Source organism: Balaenoptera musculus, chromosome 1 (genome assembly GCF_009873245.2).
Source record: "Balaenoptera musculus isolate JJ_BM4_2016_0621 chromosome 1, mBalMus1.pri.v3, whole genome shotgun sequence".
Classification (NCBI taxonomy): Eukaryota; Metazoa; Chordata; class Mammalia; order Artiodactyla; family Balaenopteridae; genus Balaenoptera; species Balaenoptera musculus.
The window spans coordinates 4,037,120-4,054,414 of NC_045785.1; the positions used below are offsets into that span (position 1 = coordinate 4,037,120).

The window sequence follows — 17,295 nt, forward strand, 5'->3', positions numbered from 1 at the left end:
GAGACATCACACAACACCCAACCAGACGACCAAAGTTAACAAGGCCAGTGAGGTTCAGATGGACACCGTGCACCTGCACCTGTGGGCACGAGACCCTGGGGACACGCCTCATACAGTGTCCAGCGGGGATGCACAACCCGACTCCACCAGGAGGGAACATCAGCAAATCCAAAATAGGGAGCTTCCTCTCTAGGACACTTTTTAAAGGAGGGAGAATATGGCATAAAAAATAAAGTCTTAAAAAGACAAAGAAAGGCCGTGGAGCTGATCCAGGTTGAAGGAGACCACAGAGCCGTGTGGTCCTGCACTGAGAGAAACACTGCAAAGGACACGGCTGGATGGATGGGCAGAACCGAAAGGCGGATGGGAGATGGGGGCGTGGAGCTGAGGCTAAGTGAACTGAAGTTGACCCCTGCACTGTGCTTACACAGGGGACACCCTCAATCCTGAGGCGGCACGGAGGCATTTAGGGGTCAGGAGCATGATGTCTGCAGTTTACTCTCAAGTGGTTCAGAGAAAATACGTGTGTGAGTCTACATACATGCACACACACGCACACACACGCACACACACGCACACACACACACACACACGGTGAGGGAGGGAGGAAACATGAGCAAGCGAGTGCAAATAAAGCAAATGGGGCAAATGTAATCAGTCAGTGAAACTGGACCAAGACTAAACCAGTATTTTTTGTATTTCTGCAACTTGTCTGTAAGTTTTTAAAGAAATAAAATAAAAAGTTTTTGACAGAACAAAATAAAGTCCTACTATGCCTTTAAAAAAAAAAGTGTGAAGAAAATGAAAAGGCAAGCCACAGACTGAAAAAATATTCACAATCTATGTATCTGACAAAGAATTTATATCCAAAATATATAAAAGAAACTCCCATCCATGCAATAAAAAAGGCAAACAACCCAAAACAATGGAATGACCACTTGACAAAGGCAGATTAGGAACAGCCAACAAACACACAAACAAGTACACAGTATCACTGGTCACCAAGGAAATGCAAAGTAAAGCCACAGTCACAACCCCTAAAGTGCCTAAAATTAAAATGACAAGCAAAATCAAATGCTGGTGAGCATGTGGAGAAACTAAGCTCTCAAACAGTGCTGGTACAACCACATGGAAAAGCTGGCATGGCTTAAAAAGAAAGCACACATCTATCTGTGACCCAGCAACTCTGCTCCACAGTATTTACCAAAGAGAAATGAAAATATACGTCCATAAAAAGACTTGCCCAAGAATGTTTCAGGCAGCTCCATTCATAAAGTAGAAAAGCCCGCCGACCGAAAAACGAAGAAACAAGTTCATAGGACAGAAAACTCAGCAATAAAAATGAATGAACCGGGACTTCCCTGGTGGCGCAGTCGTGAAGAATCCACCTGCCAATGCAGGGGACACGGGTTCGAGCCCTGGTCCAGGAAGATCCCACGTGCCACGGAGCAACGAAGCCCGTGCACCACAACTACTGAGCCTGCGCTCTAGAGCCCGCGAGCCACAACTACTGAGCCCACGTACCTCAACTACTGAAGTACGCGTGCCTGGAGCCCGTGCTCCGCAACAAGAGAAGCCACCGCAATGAGAAGCCCGCGCACCGCAACGAAGAGTAGCCCCCGCTCGCCACAACTAGAGAAAGCCCGTGCACAGCAACAAAGACCCAACGCGGCCAAAAATAAATAAATAAATAAATTTTAAAATTTAAAATAAAAAATGAATGAACCACATGAGTGAATGTCCAAACCATTATGCTGGATGGGAGAAACCCAGACACATAAAGCATATTCTACGTTATTCCATTTAGATGAAGTTCAAAACTAGGCAAAACCCACCTGTGGCTGTAGCGGGCTGAGTAACGGCCCCCAAAGATGCCAGGCCCTACTCCCCAGAGCTCGTGAATAGTACTTTGTAAGGTCAAGGGATCTTTTCAGGCGGGATTAAGTTGAGGATCTTGGGAAGGAAAGGTCATCCTGGACTATCTGACTGGCCCTAAATGCAGTCACGAGTGGCCTTATCAGAGGGAGGCAGAGGGGGGTTTGAGACACACACCGAGGAGCGGGCCGTGCCAACATGGAGCGGCAGAGACGTGAAGATGCAGGCCTGCGAGAGTGGAGGGATGGGGCCACAGCCAAGGACTGCCGGCAGCCCCCAAAGCTGGGAGAGGCAGGAAGGAGCCTCCCCTGCGGCCTCCAGAGGGAGCACAGCCCTGCCCACACCTTGTTTCCAGCCCAGTGATACTGACTCCAGACTTCTGGCCTCCAGAACTATGAGAGAATACATATCCACTGTTTTACCCTATCAAATCTGTGGTAATTTGGTAAGCAGTCACAGAAAATTAATGACGTTTCTAAAGATAAAAACCAAGCCAGCAATTGCTGACAGGGGGTGGGAACTGCCTGGGAGGGACAGGAGTGGACTTCTGGAAGAGTAGGGAGGTTCTGCACCTTGGAAGCGGTGGGGGAGACACAGGTGATACTAGTCAGAACTCACAGAAGTAAGCGGAGACCTGTACAGGTCACCAAAGGTAAGCTTTACTTCAAGAACAAAACAATCACGTGAGCCCCTGAAGTGCCTGAGACCAGACCCTTCCTCGACTCGCCAGACCTAAGAGCCAAGAGAGTCGCTTTCTGTTGCTTAAGCTGGACTGAACCGAGTTTCTGTTCTAGTAACCATAAGAGTCTCAACTCACACGCCTACAGAGACGTGCATTTGCACCAAAGAAGTGGCCCCTGGAAGTCCGGCAGTTATACAGGCTCTTGGTCACCTGCGCCCAGAATGACTCCACCTGCCTCGCTCCCAGGAGTGGGAGGCATTGGCCTTTTTCTGATTCTACAGGATGTAAGATGCATCCCCCCAACTAAGCACACTGCCTGAGCAGGAAAGCAGAGATTACGGGTGGGGTGCTGCAAGAGAAGAGGAAGGATGCCGCAGAATACGGAAGCTTCTGTGCATCGCATACCAATATCCTGAGCAATCACCAAATTAATAACGGACGGGGGATTCCTCCAGATCATTTCCTGAAGCCCTGTGAGGAATCGACTTGAGCAAGGAACCTTCAGCTGGTTCCCAAAGTGAAAACCTGACAAGTGTTAGAAGGTGTTAGAAGGAGGGGACAATTACAGGAGCACTTTCACCTGTGACAGCCTACTATCACCAGTCTTATCTCCAGAAGAAATAAAAGAGGAACACCAGCTCCACGTTTAACCAGAGACCTGTAAGTCAACAGGGCAGAAAGAACCACAAACAAGCGGGGCAGGGCTGCCATCCCAGCATCTCATTTGGGCCTGGAGTGGAAGCCGTTTCCTCATTCTCTCCAAGGAAACACCACCAATGGGGAAATGAGAGGCAGCTCCACCCAAGGCAGCGTTACCGGCCTCATATCACTGAATTAAAGGTGAGTTGTTCCACCTTGGGTGAGAAATACCGAACGATGCACTAAAGTCAGAGATGTTAGATGCAGCACACCTTACACTCCTGGGGCAGAACCAAACCACGATGAAGACCCGTAATTTATGAGATTTGGGACTGGGTAGAATTGAGCTAAACCAAAGAAGTGATGGAGACAAAGAGAAACTTACTTCAAAAGGTCAGTCAGGAGAGGATCCTGCAAAGAAGGCGGAGCAGGAGACACCAGGAATCTCTCCCCACTGGACAACACCTGCTCTGGCAGGACTGTCTGGTGTAATTATTTTGGAACTCAGGAGACTACTGAAGGCTTGCAACCTCCAGGGGAAGAACTGGACAGTAAGTTGTGGTCAACTGGGGGCAAATTCAGCTCTTAGCCCAGCAGCAGCTCCCCACCCCGACCCCAACCAGGGGGCAGGCAGCTGTGCCCATGTTCCTGGGACAGACTGTGCACAGCTTGTGGGAACCAGGGTGGGAAAAAAGACCCCCTCCTCTAAAGATTGGGTATCCATGCTCTGATTTTTTTTTTAACATCTTTGTTGAAGTATAATTGGTTTAGTTATGGTGTTAGTTTTTGCTGTGTAACAAAGTGAATCAGCTATGTGTATACATACATCCCATATCCCCTCCCTCTTACATCTCCCTCCCACCCTCCCTAACCCACCCGTCTATGCTCTGATTGCTGCTTCTGATCACAGAGGTACAGGAAAGGGGAATGCACCAGTGTTGTTGCACCTTCCCTCCAGCTGCAGAGGATTTGAAGGCTCAGAGCCTTTTCCACCTTCATTTTTCTTTTTCCTCTTTTGGGAGCCAGACATTAAAGACTCAGACATTGAAAAACAACTGCACGTATGTGGAAAATTAGAAAGTGACCATGCATGCCCAGGGAAAGACACAGGCTCAGAAAAGACCTGAGAAGAACTTAAGTTTATACCTCTGGATGATCCTCAGCACACAGAAAGCCCATAGCAATCCAAAAAAAAAAAAAAAAAGGATAATAATAAAAAAGAGCAAACCCTGGGGTATGGGCAGATCTGATTTCCAGAGTTGCCACATTATTAGACCCAAATGTCCAGTGTTTAGCAACAAAAACAGAAGCACAAGGCATACAAAGAAACAGAAAAGTATGGCCCATTCAAAGGAAAAAATAAATCAACAGAAACTGTCCCTGAAAACGACCTAATGGTAGATATACTAGACAAAGGCCTTAAAACTACTGTCTTAAAGATGCTCAAAGAACTAAAGGAAGATGTGGAGAAAATCACAAAAACTCTGTATGAACAAAATGGAAATATCAATAAAGAGACAGAAAACCTAAAAAGAAATTCTGGAACTGAAAATTACAATAACCAAAAAAGAAAAATTCACTGGAGGGATCCAAAGGCAGATGTGAACATGCAGAAGAAAGAATCAATGAACTTGAAGATAGAAAAATGGTAATTACTGAGTCTGAAAAAGAAAAAAAAATTGAAAAAAAAGCAGAAAGAACTTAAGGGACCTATGGGACACTATAAACTGGACCAATATACACATCATGGGAGTCCCAGGAGACAAGCGAGAGAAAGGGGCAGAGAGAGTATCTGAAGAAATAACGGCTGAAAACCTCCCAAATTTGATGAAAGACATGAATATAAACATCCAAGAAGCTCAATGAACCTGAAGAGATCCACACTGAGATAAACTGTAATCAAACTTTCAAAAGACAAAGACAAAGAGCAAAAATTGAAAGCAAGGAGAGAAGCAAACTGTCACATACAAGGGATCCTCAATAAGATTATCAGCACATTTCTCATCAGAAACTTGAGGCCAGAGACAGTGAGCCAGCATACCAAAGTGCTAAAAGGAAAACAAAACTGTCAACCAAGGATCCTATATCTGGCAAAACTCTCCTTCAAAAGTGAGGGAGAGGGCTTCCCTGGTGGCGCAATGGTTGGGAATCTGCCTGTCAGTGCAGGGGACACAGGTTCGAGCCCTGGTCTGGGAGGATCCCACATGCCGTGGAGCAGCTGGGCCCGTGAGCCACAGCTACTGAGCCTGTGCGTCTGGAGCCTGTGCTCCGCAACAAGAGAGGCCGCGATAGTGAGAGGCCCGCGCATCACGATGAAGAGTGGCCCCCGCTTGCCGCAGCTAGAGAAAGCCCTCACCCAGAAACGAAGACCCAACACAGCCAAAAATAAATAATAAATAAATAATAAATTTTTTTTAAAAAGTGAGGGAGAAATTAAGACATACCTAGATAAACAAAAGCTGAAGGAGTTCATTATCACTAGACCTGCTTGCAAGAAATGCTCAAGGGAGTCCTGCAGCGTGAAATGGAAGGACACTAGACAGTAACTCAAAGCCATATGGAGGGCTTCCCTGGTGGCGCAGTGGTTGAGAATCTGCCTGCCGATGCAGGGGACACGGGTTCGAGCCCTGGTCTGGGAAGATCCCACATGCCGCGGAGCAACTAGGCCCGTGAGCCAGAATTACTAAGCCTGCGCGTCTGGAGCCTGTGCTCCGCAACAAGAGAGGCCACGATAAGAAGAGGCCCGCGCACCGCGATGAAGAGTGGCCCCCGCTCACCGCAGCTAGAGAAAGCCCTCGCACAGAAACGAAGACCCAACACAGCCACAAATAAATAAATTAAAAAAAAAAAAAAAAGCCATATGGAAAAAGAAAGATCTCAATGAAGGTAAATATATGGACAATTATAAAAGCTAATATTATTGAAACAATGGCTTGTTACTGCTCTTTTTGTTGTCTACATGATTTAAAACACTAATACATATAAAGGACAAAAACAAATTATTAGTGTAAAAGCTACTACAACTTTGGTTTGTAACTCCATATCTTGTTTTCTACATAATTTAAGAGAATAACACATTGAAAAGCATTATTATTTTATGTCTTGGGCACATAGTGTATAAAGCTGTAATACTGTGGCATCAACAACCAAAAGGGTGGGAGATGGTGCTACAAATGAACAGAGTTTTTGTATGTTATTGAAATTAAGGTGGTACAAATTCAAATTAGTGTTATAACTTCTGGATGCTAAATGTAGTCCCCATAACCACAAAGAACTGAGCTACAGAATATACACAAAAGGAAATGAGAAAGGACTTTAAACATCTCACTTCAAAGAAAATCAACCAAATGCAAAAGAAAACAGTAATGCAGGGAAAAAAAAAAAAAACAAAAAACTGTAAACCACATAGAAATAAATAACACAATGACAGAAGTAAGTCCTTCCTTATCATAAATTACTTTAAATGTAAATGGATTAAGCTCTCCAATCAAAAGACAGAGACTGGCAGAATGGATAAAAACACGTGATCCAACTATACACTGTCTATAAGAGACCCACCTGAGAACCAAAGACACATACAGGCTGGAAGTGAAATGAATATCAACAGAGTAAAATGGGAAACCACAGAATGGGAGAAAATATTTGCAAATCGTATATCTGATAAAGGATTGATATGCAAAATATACAGAAAACTCCACAACCCAATAAAAAACTGGCAAAAAACCTAGACATTTCTCCAGATAAGACACACAAATGGCCAACAAGCATATGAAAAGATGGTCAACATCACTAATCGTTAGGTAAATGCAAATCAAAAGTACAATGAGATACTATTTCACACCCATTAGGATGGGTCCTATCCAAAAATAGAAAGCAGTGAGCATTGGCAAGGACGTGGACTGTTGGTGGGAATGTAAAATGGTGTAGCCACTGTAGACAACAGAATGGTGCCTCCTCAAAAGTTAAAAATAGAATTACCATATGATCCAGTAATTCCACTTTTGGGTATATACACAGAAAGTATTGAAGGCAGGTCTCAAAGAGATACTTATACACCCATGGTCACAGTAGCATTGTTCTCAATAGCTAAAACATGGAAGCAACCCAAGTGTGGTCTATCCATGCAATGGAATATTATTCAGCCTTAAGAAGGAAGGAAATTCTACGATATGCTACAACATGGATGAACCTTGAAGACTTATACAAGTGAAATAAGTCAGTCACAAAAGGACAAATACTGTATGATTCTACTTACATGTGGTACTTAGAATAGTCAAAATCATAAAGACAGAAAGTAGAATCATGGTTCCCAAGGGTTAGCAGGAGGGGAGAATGGGGAGTTTGTTTAATGGGCACAGAGCTTCAGTTTTACAAGATGAAAAGAGTTATGGGGATGGATGGTGGTGATGGTTGTACAACAATGTGAATGTACTTAATGCCACTGACTGTACACTTTAAAATGGTTAAGATGGTAAATTTTATATGTATTTTCCCACAAGAAAAAAAGGCATTTAAAAAAAAAATAAGTCAGAAAACCACTGAATTGGACACTTTAAAAATCATATTAGGTTATGTGAATTTCTCAATGAAAAAATACTTTTTTAAAAAAGACAAATTAAAAAAAAAACAATTTTTAAAAATTGAGTTGTTATCTTTCCATAAGGGAAACCATTATGGGAAACCCAACATTCAGGACAAACCCAACATTCAGGACAAAATAGAAGACTCTGCACCAATTCCCTCTTCTTCAGCAACCTCCACCTAAGCAGACAGTCGGAAACTCAGCAGGTCCTGCCCGCTCTGGGGGGACTCGGATGGTGACAGCCTCAAGCTGCAGCACAGCGAGATGTATGGCTGCAATGTGTGTACAGCTGCAAGGTGACTCAATCGGGACACGGACCTCGCTCCAGGGTCCAAGGCGGGGTTATTTTGAACGCTCTCCAGAGAACCCTCAAGACATCTGTATTGCCAAGTTCTAGAAAGTTTAAATTTATGTAATTTTCAGAGTAAATCCAGGCATGATACCTATGTTAAGTACTCAAATCTCTGTTATATGAACTTGTTTTGTTCAAAGAATACTAGCAAATATATAAATAAATTAGAGTTTTACCTCCCAGAGATGTGGGAGAGGGTTATTTTGCTATGTCACCCCCCAGAAAAGAGCTCGTTTGACCCCTGGCAGCCCCGTGGCAATCTGCACTTATTCTGACATAAAAACGCAGCAAAGGACACTGGGTCTAGTTATTTTTACAGCTACCTTCTTTCCACGTCACTCTTATGTTCTAGGCAGTCTGCTTTATCAGCTTTATTCAAACAGCAAACATTTCTGGAAGCCACACTTGCAAAGCTCACGGCATTTCAAAACGGGCCATCTGCCGTGGGTGCACTGTCCCCATGGACTCAAGTTTCTAGAAGGTACGTTGTCTGGATCAAGAGAACAGTTAACCCGAAGACAAATCACAAAGGCTTTAGTCGTTCTGGCTAAGAGATTACAAACAAGGGGTGTGTCTTCTCAAAACTTTTTTCTAGTTTGTGTCTAATGACTACCAAAATATTCAGGACCAAAAAAATCCTCTGAGACTCAGGTGACTGGGTATAAACTGGAGGCACTATTAGCCCAGGTGGCCTCTCGCTGATCTAGATAAACACTTGAAAGTGAACAGTCTCACAAAGGTCTATTTCTGATTAAGGAAAATACTTAAAACATACACCCAGGCAGGCTGGGTGCCTGATGATACCGAGAACTTTGTTTTAGTTTTTGAGGTGTGACGATGGTATTGCAGGGAAGTTTTACCCCCATCTTTTGGAAAGATCTACTGCACTGTCCACAGAGGAAATGACACGGGGTCTAGGATTTGCTGTAAAATAATCTGGGAGGAATGGGGACAGGAAAGAAAGGCAGAGACAAGGCTGGCCATGAGCTGATAACTTCTGAGACTGGCGATGGGTACATTCATTGGGTTTATCGTACGTTTCTATCTTTATATTTGAAATTCTCTATAATTAAAAAGGTCTTAAAGAAAAGAATGTACATGCCGAAATGTTTACAATAATCAAAACAGATGCAATTATGACTGGAATTCGCTTCAAAATGAACCAAAATGGGTTGTGCAAAGGGGTATGGACAAAACAAGACTGTCCACACAGTGGATAACTGCTGAAGCTCCTTGGGGCTTGTTTTGTTTACACTTGGAATGTCCATCATATAGAGTTTTTTAAAAGGAAAGAAAAGGGAGAAAGGAATTTGCAGGCTGAATGCACCCGAAGACACGCTCCATAATGCACTGCAAAGGGAAGCAGGAGCATGACAGCTGCGACCCGTCCCTCCAAGGCCGAGCCCTGACCCTGCAGGAGGCCCTGTGGGCCGCGTCCCCTCCTGGGACACTCCTGGGGGAAGGCGCGACAGCCCTCGTCGACAGCATCAGGCTTGTTTTCTCCTGTACATCTAAGTCTGGTTGTGGTGGGAACGCCTGATTCGGCTTTCACCCCCGGAATGCTAACGCATCCTCACCGTTCCATGCAGCAAGTAGTTTGTGCGGAAAATCATTTCAGACACAGGAACATTTCCTCCCCAGACTACACTGAAGAAAGTACACTTGATGACAGTAAAACGGAATCCAATATTCCATGTTAAGATAAACCTCCACATCAAAAAGAACTGATGAGCTATTTCAAGCCACATTCCAAGAGCTCCACAAGCAACAGCGCGCGGCGGATCCACCTGCCAGCGGGTAAGCATTTCAGTGAAGAGTTAAAAAATAGCAGTCAAGTGTCGGGTAAGGCATAAAGGTTTCAGGACACAGGCTTTATAATCACAAGCGAATTGTAATTACCGTTCTCGAGGGGACACAATCTAAATGTAAATGAGTGGAGAGCCAGGCCCGGTGCTCCTCAGGGGCTCCCTCTGTACCGACCCCCTGCCCACGCCCAGTGGCAGCACCAGGGATGTTGCATCTGAGCCGGCGAACTTCCCCCCAGGATGGGGAAGCCCCAGAAGCCCCTCCCTCCTGGTAAAGCTCCACCCCAGGCCCGGAGTGCCTGCCCCGGGCAGACAAGCATATCTGCATACAGTTGCATTTTAGCTGAAATTTCTGGTAACAAAGAAAGAAAAGCAGAGCTGGGAACACGAGCTTTGTGAGAACAACGGGGATCATTCGTTCGGCTATACTCAGAATACCTGCCTCTGGGTCTGTTCACCTGATTAGGACTCTGAATTACACGACAAGGTACAGACATCAGAGAGGTCAGTTCACTGCTACCAGAGGAGATCAGGAACTAACACAGCAGCTGTGCCAACACCCCATTCTCCTTCCAAAGGCCCCCCACGACCACTCTCAGCCCCCTGTTCTCCCCTCAGCCGCACAGTGATGCAGGCAGACTGACCACCACAGAAGGTGTCTTGTTGGCCTTTTTTTATTTTTAATTTACTTGTTAAATTGATATTTGCTTTTTCAAACAAAAATCTGAATCTTAAGAATAGCATGACTTGGGTTTTCCAAAAAATCTGCATCAATGATGTAAATGATGTCTCTTTGTTACATTTCTTCCAACTGAATCCTATAAATTCTTACTCTTGGTTCTGATGTGGGCACATACAAAGTCCGCTCTAAGAAAACATTCATTTCTTGTGCAGATTTAAGCTTTACTACACTTAGTATCATTTGAAAAATGCATTAAAATGGTCTCATTTTTTCAAAATAATTATTGATTCAATAATTATGAATTAATGATATTATGATGCATGAGGCCTGTTGAACTGTTTATACCATCTGCCAGCAGAATGTATGTATTATTACCATAAAGATGGGAAATGATTAGAACAAAGCTATCACTTGGAACAAGTGTTTTCTAGACTCATATTCCACGCTTGTTATCCGTATTGTTAATAATAATTAAACTGTTCTTAACGGAAGAAAAATTAATGGTGACTACACTTATTCTGCGTGCGTGGAGCCCGTCGCCAGGCGGCACACGAAACAAGCTGATGGTTCTTACGTTGCCGTCCGCTCCAGAAGGGCTGTTAAACACATACTCCAGCTGAAAGACGATGGTGAACGCGGGGTGACAGACCATCTCAGGGAGCTGGAGGCGGCTTCTCAAGACCAGAGTGTGGTTTCCAGATCTGGGCCGAGAACACACAGAGGGGGCGTGTCAGGCGGTGCTCCTGCTGCCCGGCACCCCACCCCACCGTCAGCTCGGGCGCCGCGGCACCGGGTGCTGCTGCTACAGTCTGGTACAGTGAGTCCCCCAAGCAATGGCACTGAGCTCTTCTGGGTGTTTGGCCATCAAGGTAATTTCCCAAACCAGAGCCTTTCTTAGGTGCCGCAATCAACACTTTCCCAAACTGCCAGCACCGGTATCAGGAGGATGGAAGGTCTCCAGGGAGGTGCCCCCTCCAAGGCCGGCTTCCGTCCAGCTTCACATATGGAACCCCTAGGCAATATCTCTGATTGTGACTTGAGAAGCACAGGGCTGAACAGAGCGGCAGAACTTACTGCCCTCTGGTTCTGTGTCACGTGAGAAAGGGATCACAGGGCGCATCTGGAGGAATTCATGCCAGGGCTTCATAGCTAGAAGCATCTGTAATGCTAACTCCAAAACCCGTCGTGGCACAAAAACCAGGATCTTTCCAACCTCACAACACTGAGGTCTGCTCCTGATGGGGACGACTAAGCAAGAGGAATCAAAGGCACCGGGGAAGAACCCAGGTGGATGAGCGCACACCTCACGTGTAAGAACAACTGCCTTTCACTCTGATCCCTGGTCAGGTGCCCACCCGCACCTCCTAACTCCACGCGGGCCACGACCTGGGACCCCGGGGGAAATACCTGGCCTTCGAAGAGGCGCCAACTTTCCGGCTGAAGCTGGCAGAGTGCGTCAAGGCCACCTCCGGCTCAGGCACCAGCACCACCACCTGTGGCCTCTGCACGAAGCCCAGCCCGTTGTGCACGCCCACGCACAGGCGCCGCTCCAAGATCTCCAGGGCACCGCTGTCCAGCGGGCTGCCCGCCTGGGAAAAGCACACATGGCACAGAATAAGGTCAGTGCGGAGGGGGGAGGGAGCTCGCCAGAAAAGCTCCCAGCAGAGAGCCCCAGCAGAGAGAAGAAACTAGAACAGAGGTTTCAGACATTCCAGACCAGATGGAGCTTAGTGAAGCACCATCCAATCAGAGCAGACTGGCCTTAGGGCATTTTCTAGGTACTTTGGGGATTTCTCACGTAGCATCATCTTGTAGAGCAATACGTCCCTTAGATGCCTGAATCAGCTAACTCTCGCTGCGGGTTTCCAAGGTTGAGCTACAATTCTCAAGATGCAGCAACCAGGGGCCCTAGCACCTCCAACAGTACCTGGGGCTCCAAGAAGTGGGAGGTCCCGGAGTCCAGGGCAGGCGCTGACGGAGGCGGAACACAGCGAGCTTCAACACCTCTGCCCTCCCCCAGCTCAGACACCTGAGACTTGGGGCGGACAGGGCCGCAGGAAGAGTGGGCATATTTAGACAGCAAGTCTGCCCCAAAGTGATAACTGGATATTAAAGTGTTTTCATCTTAACAAAAAAAACATACAGGCGCCCTAACAAATGAGCAAGGATATTCCTCCAGGCTATTATTGTTTATTAAATTATGTGATTGTTGCAAAATGATCCCTGAATTTTCAAGTTTTCTTCATTGCCCATTAATCATGCTGAACAGACGTAAATTCAGCCCATTAGTCTCTAAGTAATGAAAATAAAACGAAGGTGATAACGGAGTATCTGCCGGTTGGATGGGAACAAAAATACAAAGAGAGTAAAAACACATAATAAAGTGATCTTTATGGGAATATATAAAATTCAACAATGATACTCTTAAGCATCTTTCTACCCTCAGACAATCTTTTCTGAGCAATAAGAAAAGAGCAGGAACTACGCCAAGAAAATGTATGATGCTATTTCAATCCTCTTCTCTGCTTCGTGTTTCTGTTTCACATGAGACTACATTACGTGGAACAACATTTTCAAGAACAGGAAGAGAGCAAAAGAAAAGAACATCTTATTTGTGCATGTACACACATTCGTGTGTGTGTGTGTGTGTGTGTGTGTGTGTGTGGGTGTCAATAATTTGCTAACTTCACAGGCTACGAGGACAGGCACCCACTGACTGCATCATTCATTCTCACAAATACATGTTAAAGACCTACTATGTGCCGCCCGTTTTAGGCACATCAGGTGCAGTGGTAAAGCAAACCAAGTCCCTGTCCTCCTGGTGCAAATACTCCAGAGAGGGACCGACAATCCACCCGTAAACAGTAAGGAAACCAGGTGCTCTCCGCGAGGGCCAAGCACCCAGAGAAACAAAGCCGCGTGATGCGCCAGAGAGCGCACCTGGCGGGGAGGAAGGGGGACGCTGCCTGCAGCTTGGGCAGGGGGGCCCCTCAGGGCAACAGGTCTGCACTGAGACATGAAACCTGAGAGGGGTCGTGCATGGATCCAGGCGAAGAACATGCAGGAAAGTGGGCCATGTGGGGACGAGGCATCACGGTGCAGAGGCTGCAGGATGGCGTCACACAGGCAACACTGAGCAGCGTCAGGGGGAGCACCGCTCACAGTAAAGTGCTTCGATGGGGCGAAGCGGCTGAGATCCCTAGTCGTCTCCTTGGAAATATCCTCAAAATGTCCCTTGTAAATGTGGATTATTTCACAGGTTTTCCTATGCTCATCTGGTGATTTAATTTACTTTTAATTGAGGACTGATTAAGTTACATCAAAGTGAATGCTAATTAATGTCTCAGGATAACAGCACCCTCGTCAATATCAAAGTTAAGACAACGGGCTAGTGGGACTTCCCTGGTGGTCCAGTGGTTAAGACTCCGCTCTTCCAGTGCAGGGGGCCTGGGTTCGATCCCTGGTTGGGGAACTAAGATCCCGCATCCCACATGCCATGTGACGCAGCCAAAAAGTAAAAACTAAAAAAAAATTTTTTTAAATAAAGACAATGGGCTAGTGTCCCTCTTCAGCCACAAAGAGACGAAAGACAGGACCACAGGTGTCACCAGGGGCTGGACCACCCACCTGGGGGCTTGAGAGGCCGGGAGCTCCCCAGCTCCGCCTGCCATTTCCACCTGCACTGTTCAGACTAACTTCCCCAACCCAAGACTGTACCTCCCGGAAGTGATCGCTGATCACAAGTTCCAGAAGCTCCTCCTCAAACTTCTCCAGGGAGGGATACAGCGTGAAGAACAAATCGTCCAGGTACCACGTGAGAGACTTCTGAAGGCGAGGCTTCCGGAGGGCGTCCCCTGCACAACGAGAGGCTCAGAGGGATGACCCGCAGAAACAAAACCACCGGAGGGTCCTCTCACCCACGGGGGATCCAGGCCACAGGCCAAGCACAGAGAAGGCGGCATGGGCATCACTCAGACAGGACTCACAGCCAGAGCCCACCTCAGTCCAAGCCCAGACACCAAACAGATCAAACAAGCGCAAATTTCATGTTCGGTCCAAATTCTACCCCAAACCATCTCCAGGAACAAATCCCCTAATCCGGCCATCCAGGGCACACAGACAGCCTGAGTCAGAGTGACATCTGTCCCCTGCACTCGGCTTCCCTTTATCATGACTTCCTATCCAGCAAGGGCGCAGCCCACTATGTCATTTCTCGTTTCATTAGGTTTACCCTGAACCATGTGGAAACACGCAGGCATAGGCGTGAGCATGGCACGGCAACAAGCAGAAACTCAGGCTGGGCTGGCACCACGAGGGAAGTCCCACCCCGATCAAGAAGCACCCCTGGACCGTGAGCTCCGTGAGGACAGAAGGGGACAGCGGCCCCGGAATCCAGCCCAGCGCCCGCACCAAGCAGGTACATGGAAACCCGGCCGCGGCCACGAGAGGGGAGCATCACGTCCATTTGGAGAGGACTCTCCATGGGCTCTGGAGCAAAGGTGACACAGGAGGAAGAAGGCAAAGCCAGCTGCTCCCCAGCAAACACACGCCCAGGGGTGTGTCTCTTACGTCCCCATCAGTGTCATCTTTCTGGTTCTGGTCCTGTCTGTCTCTTCCTAAATTTTTATGATTATTTAAATATTTACGTACAAAGTCTTCGATTTTGAAAGCCAATTTTAAACTTAAAAAAAAATTGACGTAAGACTCAATGCTGGGGGGCGGAGTCAAGGTGCCATACTAGGAGGATGCGAATTCGCGTCTCCTCACAACTAGGGCACCTACCAGGCACCGGTGGGGGACCACAGACACCTAGGGGACAGGAGGAACACCCAGTGACCGGTTGTTTCAATTATAGTTTTATTTTTCCTAATATACTTTTTATCTTTCTAACTTTATTTTGTTTTTTATTCTTTGATATTGTACTGCTCCTTTTTTTCTTTCTTTCTTTCTTTTTTTTTTTAACATGCCATAAAGCTTGCGGGATCTTGGTTCCCAGGCCAGAGGTCGGGCCCGAGCTCCTGTAGTGGGAGCTCCAAGTCCAAACCGCTGGACTAACAGAGAACCTCAGACCCCAGGGAATATCAGTTGGAGTGAGGCCTCACGGAGGTCCTCATCTCAGCACCAAAACCCGGCTCTATCCAACTGCCTGCAAACTCCAGTGCTGGACATCTCAGGCCAAACAACCAGTAAGACAGGAATACAGCCCGACCCATCAAAAAAAAAAAAAATGAAACGACAAAAAAAATGTTACAGACAAAGGAGCAAGCTTAAAAAATACAAGACCAAATAAATGAAGAAGAAATAGGCAACCTACCTGAAAAAGAATTCAGGGTAGTGATAGTAAAAATGATCCAAAATCTCAGAAACAGAATGGAGAAAATACATGAAACATTTAACAAGGATCTAGAAGAACTAAAGAGCAAGCAAACAGTGATAAACAACACAATAACTGAAATTAAAAATACTCTAGAGGGCTTCCCTGGTGGCACAGTGGTTAAGAATCCACCTGCCGGGCTTCCCTGGTGGCGCAGTGGTTGGGAGTCTGCCTGCCAGTGCAGGGGACACGGGTTCGAGCCCTGGTCTGGGAAGATCCCACATGCCACGGAGCAACTGGGCCCGTGAGCCACAATTACTGAGCCTGCGCGTCTGGAGCCTGTGCTCCGCAGCAGGAGAGGCCGCGATGGTGAGAGGCCCGCGCACCGCGATGAAGAGTGGTCCCCGCTTGCCGCAACTGGAGAAAGCCCTCACACAGAAACGAAGACTCAACACAGTCATAAATAAATAAATAAAAGAACGTGAATTTCTTTAAAAAAAAAAAAAAAGCAAACTGGGCTATTCCTTTAAAAAAAAAAAAAAAGAATCCACCTGCCAAAGCAGGCGACATGGGTTTGAGCCCTGGTCTGGGAAGATCCCACCTGCCGCGGAGCAACAAAGCCCGTGCACCACAACTACTGAGCCTGCGCTCTAGAGCCCGCGAGCCACAACTGCCGAAGCCCACGCACCTAGAGCCCGTGCTCCACAACAAGAGAAGCCACCTCAATGAGAAGCCCGTGCACCTCAAAAAAGAGTAACCCCCGCTCGCCACAACTAGAGAAAGCCTGCACACAGCAACAAAGACCCAACGCATCCAAAAATAAATAAATTAAAAAAAAAAAAACTCTAGAAGGAATCAATAGCAGAATAACTGAGGCAGAAGAATGGATATGTGAGCGGGAAGATAAAATGGTGCAAATTACTGCCACGGAGCAGAATAAAGAAAAAAGAATGAAAAGAATTGAGGACAGTCTCAGAGACCTCTGGGACAACATTAAATGCATCAATATTCGAATTATAGGGGTCCCAAAAGAAGAAGAGAAAAAAAAAGGGTCTGAGAAAATATTTCAAGAGATTATAATGGAAAACTTCCCTAACATGGGAAAGGAAGTAGTCAATCAAGTCCAGGAAGCACAGAGAGTACCATACAGGATAAAACGAGAGAAACACGCCAAGACACACAGTAATCAAACTGACAAAAATTAAAGACAAAGAAAAATTATTAAAAGCAACAAGAGAAAAACAACAAATAACATACAAGGGAACTCCCATAAGGTTAACAGCTGATTTCTCAGCAGAAACTCTGCAAGCCAGAAGGGAGTGGCATGATATATTTAAAGTGATGAAAGAAAAGAATCAAAGCCA

The 17,295-nt window shown here is 46.2% G+C and overlaps 1 protein-coding gene across 9 annotated transcripts in view; it reads right to left on the minus strand.

Annotated features, from left to right (window-relative positions):
* NPHP4 (nephrocystin 4) overlaps positions 1-17,295 on the minus strand; it is a 141,709-nt gene that overhangs the window by 78,198 nt on the left and 46,216 nt on the right. For all 9 annotated transcript variants that reach the window (XM_036826308.1, XM_036826316.1, XM_036826344.1 and 6 more), the window contains 3 exons: positions 14,335-14,471; positions 12,025-12,206; positions 11,192-11,318 (listed from right to left, as the gene is read on the minus strand). In XM_036826308.1, coding sequence (XP_036682203.1) covers positions 11,192-11,318; positions 12,025-12,206; positions 14,335-14,471 — 446 coding nt within the window. The remainder of the gene's footprint in view (positions 1-11,191; positions 11,319-12,024; positions 12,207-14,334; positions 14,472-17,295) is intronic.